Source organism: Vitis vinifera, chromosome 1, assembly GCF_030704535.1.
Source record: "Vitis vinifera cultivar Pinot Noir 40024 chromosome 1, ASM3070453v1".
Taxonomy (NCBI): domain Eukaryota; kingdom Viridiplantae; phylum Streptophyta; class Magnoliopsida; order Vitales; family Vitaceae; genus Vitis; species Vitis vinifera.
In genome coordinates, this window is record NC_081805.1 from 5419462 (window position 1) to 5428816 (window position 9355).

The window sequence follows — 9355 nt, forward strand, 5'->3', positions numbered from 1 at the left end:
GCTGAATAAGAGGAAAGCATTGCTGGAATTTGAAGATTTGGAGGAGGCTCGACGAGTAGTTTCCTCTGGGAGCTGCGCGTGGGAAGGAACCCCGGTAAGGTTGGAACATTGGAGCCCTAGGAGCGGATGTTGGGCAGAGGGGGAAGAGAGAAGGGACGTATGGGTAAGGATTGTGGGGCTCCCAATTTCGTTATGGAGCCCAGAAATTTTGAGGAGAGTAGGGGATGCATGTGGTGGTTTTATCACCGCCGATGAAAATACGAGATCGATGAGAGATCTCCAATGGGCTAGAATCCTAGTGAAATGGGAAGGGGAAGCCAGACCCAACGTGCTGGAAATTGAAGGGGAGGATGAAAGTTATGTTGTGTCCCTATGGTGGGAATGTTGGCCGGTGTTGAGGAGGAAATGCAGGGCTGAAGCGGATCGGCAAAGCAGGGAGGTTAGGGGTGAGGAGGATCCACGCGCGGGGCAGAGAGTGATGAAGGGTTGGGGGAGCAGGAGGCTCGAGATGCTGCACCCGTCAGATGATGGGACGTTGCTGCAGGGGGGCGGGTCGGGTCGGATGGAGACCAGCCCAGTGCCAAGCCCGTCAAACTGCATTTGGATCCCAACTGATGAGATAAAGATTTCAAGCCCAATCGCGGGCCCAAGGCAAATCAGAAGGGAGGGCGGGCCTAACGTTTTGTTTGGGTCCATGGACTCTAAGAACAAAGGGGAGGCTGTAAGTGATGTTGGCCCAGTCGATGGCCCATCGGAAGCTGTGGGCTGCTTTTCTAAAGGCTCAGCTCTGCCTCTAGCCCAGAAGACAGCTAACGGCCTGCTTGGTTTAAAGGCCTGCACAACAAAAAAGGGCTCTAAGGCATTAGCAGTCCAAGAGGTAACGGATCCTGCGCACAGTCAGTTCCCAGAAGCAGAGTTCTTTGCTGCGAAGGAGGATGAGAATAAAAGGAAGCTACAAGGAGGGGCGAGGCTGACAGAGACGGATAGGGCGCTTAAGGAGGAATCAATGAGGTATGAAAAGGGGGTTGGTTCCTGGGGGAAAAGGGATAAGGGGAATTCTCATCTAAATTCTTTTTTTCTTGATCGGACTCTGGGGGGGGAGTCTTTCGATCACTCTGGGGATTTGGATGAGGAGGGTCGGGCTGATAAATCACTGTGGTTAACAGTGTATAAGGCATGCAATGAAAGGATTAAGGAGTGTAAGGAAGTGGGAGGCATACACTGCAACAGTGACAAAGGTAGGGAGATGGAAGGCGCAGGTGTTATAGAGGATGCTCAAATTGTGAGAAGTGAGATGGAGGGTAATTGGGAAGAGAGTGGTTTGGCAAGATTCAGCAAGTTTCTGGGCTTCCCTACGGAGGGATTGGAGAAGGAAATCTTGTCTTTTTTGACAAAGATCATGAAAAGAAGGGAGAAAATACATAGCAAAGAGTTATTGGAAAAGTCTAAATTTGAAAGGGAGTTAAAACGCTTAGAATGCTCCATAAACTATGAGGGAGGGATGAAACAGAAAGGCTCGGTACAGGGCAAAGGGCGCCAAATTGTAGTTGTCCAATGAAGGTGAAAATTTTGAGCTGGAATGTGAGGGGGGCAAATGACAGCTCCAAAAGAAAAGTAATTAAGACATTTATTAGAAATCAGAGGGTGGACTTAATGTGCATTCAGGAGACAAAAGTGCAGTGTATGACGGATAGCATTGCGAGAAGTATAGGAGCAGGGAGATTCCTAGGCTGGAGAGCAGTGAATGCGGAGGGAGCATCAGGTGGTATTCTTATATGCTGGGATAGAAGGGCCCTGGACATGCTAGATTGGGAGGAGGGTCAGTTTACCTTGTCTTGCAGATTTCGTAATATAGAAGATGGAAATGTATGGGTTTTTACGGGAGTGTATGGCCCTTTTACTAAGGCAGAGAGGAATGCTTTATGGGAAGAGTTTGGGGCGATCAGAGGGCTGTGGGAGGATCCTTGGTGCATAGGGGGGGATTTTAACATTACTTTGTTCTCAAGGGAAAGGAGTGGGCAGAGGAGGATTAGTTCAGTTATGAGAAACTTTGCTGAAATTGTGGATGACCTTGGGCTGGTGGATCTGCCGCTGCAGAGGGGAGATTTTACTTGGAATGGGGGTCTTCATAATCAGTCTTGGGCTCGTTTGGACAGGTTTATGGTGTCTCCTAGTTGGATGGATCAATTCAGTGGGATTAACCAGTGCAGGCTGCCCCGACCGGTGTCCGATCATTTCCCAATTATGCTAGTGGGGGGTGGGATAAGACGAGGCCCGACCCCATTCAGATTTGAAAATATGTGGCTTAAGGCTGAGGGATTTAAAGAGCTTGTACGCAGCTGGTGGCAAGGTATCGATGTTAGGGGTAGTGCTAGCTATAAGTTGGCCACTAAAATGAAGGAAATCAAACAGAAGCTGAAAGTGTGGAATAGGGAAGTTTTTGGTAAGCTTGAGAGTAATAAATCTGCAGCTTTGCAACAGGTGGAATTTTGGGATAGGGAGGAAAATGACAGAATTCTGACTATGGAGGAAGTAGAACTGAAGAAAGAGGCAAAAGAAAATTACAAAAAATGGGTGATTATGGAGGAAACTCATTGGAGACAACTTTCTAGAGAGATATGGCTGAAAGAGGGGGATAGAAACACGAGCTTCTTTCATCGTATGGCAAGTGCTCACCGTAGAAATAATTGTATGGAGAGAGTTAAGATTAATGGGGAGTGGTTTCTAGAGGAGCAGGAAATTAGAGAAGGAATAGCTAATGCGTTTAAAGAGCTTCTTTCAGAAGATATGGGGTGGAAGGCGGATATTGGGAGTCTTCAGCTAGATCAGATCAGTCAAGAAGAGGCTGAAATGTTGGAGAGGCCATTTACAGAGGAGGAGATTCAGGGGGCTTTAATGGAGATGAATGGGGATAAAGCCCCTGGTCCGGATGGCTTTACTCTAGCTTTTTGGCAAAGCTGTTGGGAGTTTGTTAAAGAGGAGATTATAGAAATGTTCAAGGAATTTTTTGAGCATAGCTCTTTCCTTAAAAGCCTTAACAATACTTTTTTGGTTTTGATTCCCAAGAAATGTGGTGCTGAGGATCTTGGGGATTTTAGACCTATCAATCTATTAGGGGGTCTCTACAAGTTATTGGCTAAAGTGCTGGCCAATAGATTGAAGAGAGTGGTTGGTAAGGTGGTCTCAAATTCTCAGAATGCCTTTGTGAGGGGAAGACAGATTCTTGACGCTTCTCTAATAGCAAATGAAGTGATAGATTCATGGCAAAAACGAAGAGAAAAGGGTCTTATATGCAAACTGGATATTGAGAAAGCTTATGACAGTATCAATTGGAAGTTCCTATTGAAGGTGTTGCAGAAAATGGGCTTTGGGTCTAAGTGGGTGGGGTGGATGTGGAGTTGTCTATCTTCAGCTAAATTTTCAGTGATGGTTAATGGAGTGCCTGCAGGTTTCTTTCCTAGCACCAAAGGCCTTAGACAAGGAGATCCCTTGTCTCCTTATCTCTTTGTCATGGGAATGGAAGTGTTGGATGTTCTTATTAGGAGAGCTGTGGAGGGGGGCTTCTTATCAGGATGCAACATAAGGGGTGGTAGTGAATCTCCATTGCATATCTCTCATTTGTTCTTTGCGGACGATACCATCATATTCTGTGAGGCTAGGAAGGACCACTTAACTCATTTAAGTTGGGTTTTATTTTGGTTTGAAGCGGCTTCCGGTCTAAAGATTAACCTTGCAAAAAGTGAGATCATTCCAGTGGGAGAGGTGGGGGGGATGGAGGAGTTGGCTGTTGAACTAGGGTGCAAGGTGGGCTCTTTACCTTCTCAATACTTGGGTCTACCATTAGGGGTACGCAATAGAGCGCCTTATATGTGGGACGGGGTGGAAGAGAGAGTCAGGAGAAGACTAGCTCTTTGGAAAAGGCAATATATATCTAAAGGGGGAAGAGTTACCTTAATAAAAAGCACTTTGGCTAGCATGCCAATCTACCAAATGTCAATCTTCAGGATGCCCAAGATGGTGGCTAGAAGACTGGAGAAATTGCAAAGGGACTTTTTGTGGGGAGGAGGACAGATGGAGGGGAAAACTCACTTGGTTAATTGGGAGGTGGTATGTACAGATAAGACCAAAGGTGGGCTAGGCATTAGAAAGCTAGCCTTGTTGAACAAAGCATTACTTGGCAAGTGGATATGGAGGTATGCTAGTGACAAAGATAATCTTTGGAAACAAGTGATCAAAGTGAAGTACGGGCAGGAGGATTTCGGGTGGAGGCCAAAGAAGACTATGGGGGCGGTGGGAGTAGGGGTTTGGAAGGAGATTTGTAAAGAATCAGAATGGTGCTGGAATAACATGTTCTTCAAAGTAGGGAAGGGCAACACAATCAGGTTTTGGACAGATGTGTGGTGTTCAGAGACAGCGTTGTCCCATTGTTTCCCTCATCTCTTTGCTATGGCGGTTCAAAGGAACGCAACGGTTGAGGAAATGTGGGATCAAAATTCGGGCAACGGAAACTGGAATCTCAATTTTTTGAGGGACTTCAATGATTGGGAGTTGGGGTTGGTTGGAGATTTTCTTCAGATTTTGAGGGGCCACAAACCCTCTGGGGTAGAAGACTCAGTCCTGTGGAGTAAAGGAGGAAGGGCGCATTTTAGGGTAAAGGAAGCGTATAATTTGCTGGTGAGATCTGAGGATACAGGCTTTCCTTCTAGAAGCATTTGGGTGACAAGGGTGCCAACTAAAGTTTGTTTTTTTGCATGGGAGGCGACGTGGGGGAGGGTGCTGACTTTGGATAGACTACAAAGAAGAGGGTTACAACTTCCAAACCGATGCTTTCTTTGTGGTTATGAGGAAGAAAGTGTAAATCATATACTCATACACTGTACAGTGGTTAGAGTTTTATGGGATATAGTGTTTGGTTTAGTAGATGTGAATTGGGTTTTCCCAAAAACTGTAAAGGATGTTTTAGTTAGTTGGAGGGGTTCGTTTGTGGGAAAGAAAAGGAAAAAGATTTGGGAAGCCATTCCGTTGTGTATTTTTTGGACGGTGTGGAAGGAAAGGAATAGGATAGCTTTTAGGGAGGGGGTGTTGAACGTTCAGAAGTTAAAGAATATTTTTGTTTGTAATTTGTGGAGTTGGGCCAAACTGTATGTAGGTGAGGAGGCGTTCTCCCTTATAGGGTTTCTTGAGTGGATGGCTTCCACTTAAGGGGAGCTGTTTTTGTTTTGTTGTTTTTGAGGCTTAGTTGCCTTGTATACCCCCTGTATACTTTGTGGCGTCTTGCCTTTTGAATGAATTTCCTTTACTTATCAAAAAAAAATAATGTACACTAGAAAGTAAGCCTCCCCCCATACATAGTCTTTTTCACATTGATAGCCTTTTTCAAAATCACTCTTCCACCCTATCTCAAGCAACCTTTGATTTGTATGAGACACCCAAAGGAAGATCCAAGTAGTCAAAAGCTCTCCCACCTCACAACCAATCTCAAAGGCCAACTCCACCCCATTGTCCACCCCACCAATTGGAATCAACTCGCAAATCTTCTAAATTTATTTTAAATCCTAAAATGACCTCAAAATAGATGAGCAAGAGCAACCAACATAAGTTTGTAGTTTGATCTTGAGAAACCTCGCAAAATACAATAGTATCATCAGCAAAAAGTAGATAGGACATTTTCAATCCTTTATCACCTCTACCCCTTACCTTAAACCTCGAGATCTAGTTGTTGTCCTTGACCCTCTTGAGAAGGCAACTGAGGGCCTCCATTGGTAACACAGATAAATAGGAAAAAAGGGTCCCTTAGTCTCAAACCCCTAGAGCTTTGAAAAAAAGCAAAAGGAGTGTCACTAACAAGAACATAAAACTTACTTGTCGACAATGATGAAAATATCGATTTTGACAGATATATCGCTAACTTGATTTTATGGATATTATTGGGATATATCAATGGATATTCTGACACAAAATATTAATGAGACAAATTAATAAAAAAAATCATAAAAATGTTGAAAAAACTCCAAAAATGATAGAAAAATAATAATACATATGTTGAAGTTATTAAATAAGGAAATTGATATATATATATATATATATATATATATATATATATATATATATATTGAAGGACATAAAAGAAATTATGATACATAAGTATTTTTTATTTAAAAATATTGATAATTTTATTTATAAATTTACATTTATTTTATATTAAATTATTATACAAAATAGATAATAAAATAATTAAAATTAGTTTATTAATAATATTTTTATTTACTTATTTTATAAAATAATATATAAAAGATTTTATATGTATACGTATATCATTTTATGTGCACTAATAACACCAAAGCTCATTTGGCCTAGTGGTAGAGATTGTCAATTTCAATCTCAAGGTTTTTAGTTCAAAGCCTACCCTTGCATAAATGGTTTTCCTATTTAGCTTTAAAAAAATGTAATCCCACATAAAGGTGTGGGCGGATGGTGTGGGTACATCCTAGAGTCAATTTTCTTGGAGCGACATATGGAAGGCGTGGGTGCATCCTAAAGTCGGTTTCTTCGCTTGGGAGACGACTTGAGGAAAAGCCTTAACTTTGGTTCAAGTCAAGAAAAGGGGATGGTCTTTGGCAAATGGCTTTTTTTTGTGTCATGTTGAGAAATAATTCATACACCATCTCCTTGTCCATTGTGCAACAACAAGAGTCTTGTGGGAGTTGTTGTTTGCCCTTTTTAGGGTGTCTTGGGTGCTTCCATCCAGAGAAACTCTTTTAGGGTGGCATGGGTTGTTTGTGGTCAAGGAGAGTAGGAAGATGTAGAAAGAGGGACCATTACATTTGTTTTGGATAGTGTAGAAGGCAAGAAATAGAATTGCCTTTGAGGGGGAAGAGCTCTCTATCCAAATGTTAAAAAGTTCTTTGTTTCTTGTCTTTGGTCGGAAGCAAAGGAGTGTTTAGATGATGTTCCTCTAACTCTTTTTAGCTTTCTAGATTGGTTGGGCCTTTGGTGAGGGTGGATTGATTTTGTTCCTTTTCTTTTGTAACTTTAGTTTATTGTGGTGGTAGTTGGTGGTAGTGGTGGCATGGGTCACCAAATCTACCTTGATTTCTACCTCTAAGAAGCTTCTTCCATTAAAGCCCATTTTCAATAATCTTCCCTAGCCACCCACCTTACTACCACCTCGTCTTCACATAGAGCACCTTCCCTTTCCTTGGAATCCCAAAATCCCATAAGGTTAAAGATTATCTTTTGCCTAACCGTAACATTGTCAAACACCTCTTTATTCTAAATCTTCAAGTTTGACCTAAGTGCTTTCAATTTTGTGACCAAAATGAAACTATGGGATCCTCTAAAATTATACCCTAACTACCACTTCTTGAGCAAATCTTTGAACCCTTCCTTATTCAACCATATATTTTCAAACCTAAAAAGAAGTGAGTCTTGTTCTCACCCCACCACCATCTACCAGGATAGGTGAGTGATCCCATACAAGCTTTGGTGAAGTACATTGGACCACCCCATTGAAATGGATTTCCCACCCCTTACACACTAGAAAACAATCCAATCTAGACAAGGATTGATTGTTAAAGTCATTACACCAAGTAAAATACCAGCTTTTGGACTGAGGTTGACTAACAGAAGGCAATAGATGTACTAGCTCCTTCCATAAAATGGCAAATGCAAATGAAAGATGGAGTGTGTTTGAAAGATGTTTTTACTTGCTCCTATATTGGTGGTCTAGAGACTGTTTGGGTAATGATTTTTTCTATAGGTATTTGGGTAATGATGTTTCCTCTTTGTCTTATGTCATTGATTATAAAGGGTGCAACAATAGAATTGATGCCCATGGAAACTTTATATTTGATTGCATAAAATCACTGATATTGCAAGAAGATTGGGTTGTTCTTATACTTAGATTCCGTTTTTGGTTAACCAGGTAGTGCATCAGCTTGCTAACAAGCTGCCTCACGTTAAGGTTAAGATCTATGTTTTTTGAGTTGCTTGCAGTAAAAAAAAAATTCTTAATTTCTTCTCAATTTTTCCTATTCCATTTACCCGTGATTTTACTAAAAATAAAAATAAAGATGAGTGGTATAGGTACAACAATATCTGGACAAAGCCTTCTCCATGCATCTCTTACCAAGAACCCATTTGATTCCACATGCCTGTTACATCACAATCATTCCTTTTGTTGGATCAAACTAAATATATTTTCCTCGCAGTAACTAACAGGGTTTTGAAAACTATCCATTTGTTTTTCCCTGAACTCTTTTTCCTCTTTGATCTGCCATGAGAATCACCCGTTAACATGTCCTCTGAGGAGGACATTTCATTCTCTCTTTTGTCAGGTTCATGAACCACAAAATTTCTCACACTAAGCAAACACATTGAAGAAAGACTCATTTTTCCAGGCAATTAGAACTATCTTTCCTCAGGAGACCGTGCAAAAATAAAGCTCGAAAACCCAAAAAAACAACTCCATAAAACAAAGAAGTTCTGAAATTACCTCTCGAGGATGAGTGGAATACGGATGACTAGTGTATCTAGAAGCTTCCAGGGCTTCTTCGAGGTCAGTCTGAGCAGCAACATCGCGATTAATGCGGTCACTCACGACGAGACCGGCGTTGGTGACGTCGCGCACCACGATCTCGTCGTCCCACGACATTGCTCTCGCAAAACCCTAAAATCAAACTGTGGTTTGAAGCCCAAAATTACAGAGCACAGGATCCTAGACCGGGCAACAAAAAAAGCCCTAAATTTGTAATGAAGAAGGGAGGGAGTGACAAGGTGGGAATTGTAGGGTTTTGAGAGGGGTTTAATTGTAGTGGCGCGGAAATTTTTAGCAGTCAAAAGCCGAGGAACGGACCGGTTTCAGAGTAGAACCCGGTTCAACTGGAGGTTTGTCATGCACGTGACGTGTAACGGAAATTTTGAAATTAAAGCCCACGCCCTCTTGTTTTGAATAAAGACTACAGTTGTGTAATTTGTTGAACATTTTAGAATAAATTTATGTAAGTCCGTTGTTTTTTTTTTTTTGTGCTTACCGTCTCTTTAAACTTTAAAAAAAAAAACGCTTTTAAATAAAAGTTAGGTGTTAATCAAATTTATAAAACACTTTCAAAATTTAAAAAAATAACTTTAAGAACATTTTCAAATAAAACATTTCAATGAAAAAAAATACCATAAAACACACTTTTATTATAAAATTATTATTATTTAAATGTTTTATATGTGTAAATTATATAACTTTAATCCTCATAGATAAAGTCATTTTTTTTTTCTTTTAGAGTTCTTTAAGTTGTATCAAAAAAATATTATCCTCATAGATTTTGAGTACATTAAATGTATATTGTACCACTTGAGTTAT

The 9355-nt window shown here is 41.1% G+C and overlaps 1 protein-coding gene across 2 annotated transcripts in view; it reads right to left on the reverse strand.

Annotated features, from left to right (window-relative positions):
• The window catches only part of LOC100243944 (nuclear pore complex protein NUP155), a 29842-nt gene extending 21031 nt beyond the window's left edge, over positions 1–8811 (reverse strand). The window contains exon 1 of one of the 2 annotated variants that reach the window (XM_059739135.1): positions 8495–8811. In XM_059739135.1, the coding sequence (XP_059595118.1) occupies positions 8495–8653 (159 nt within the window). In that variant the 5' untranslated portion in view covers positions 8654–8811. The remainder of the gene's footprint in view (positions 1–8494) is intronic. The other variant, XM_002281221.5, reaches the window with a different exon arrangement.
• Between the last annotated feature and the right edge of the window lie 544 nt (positions 8812–9355).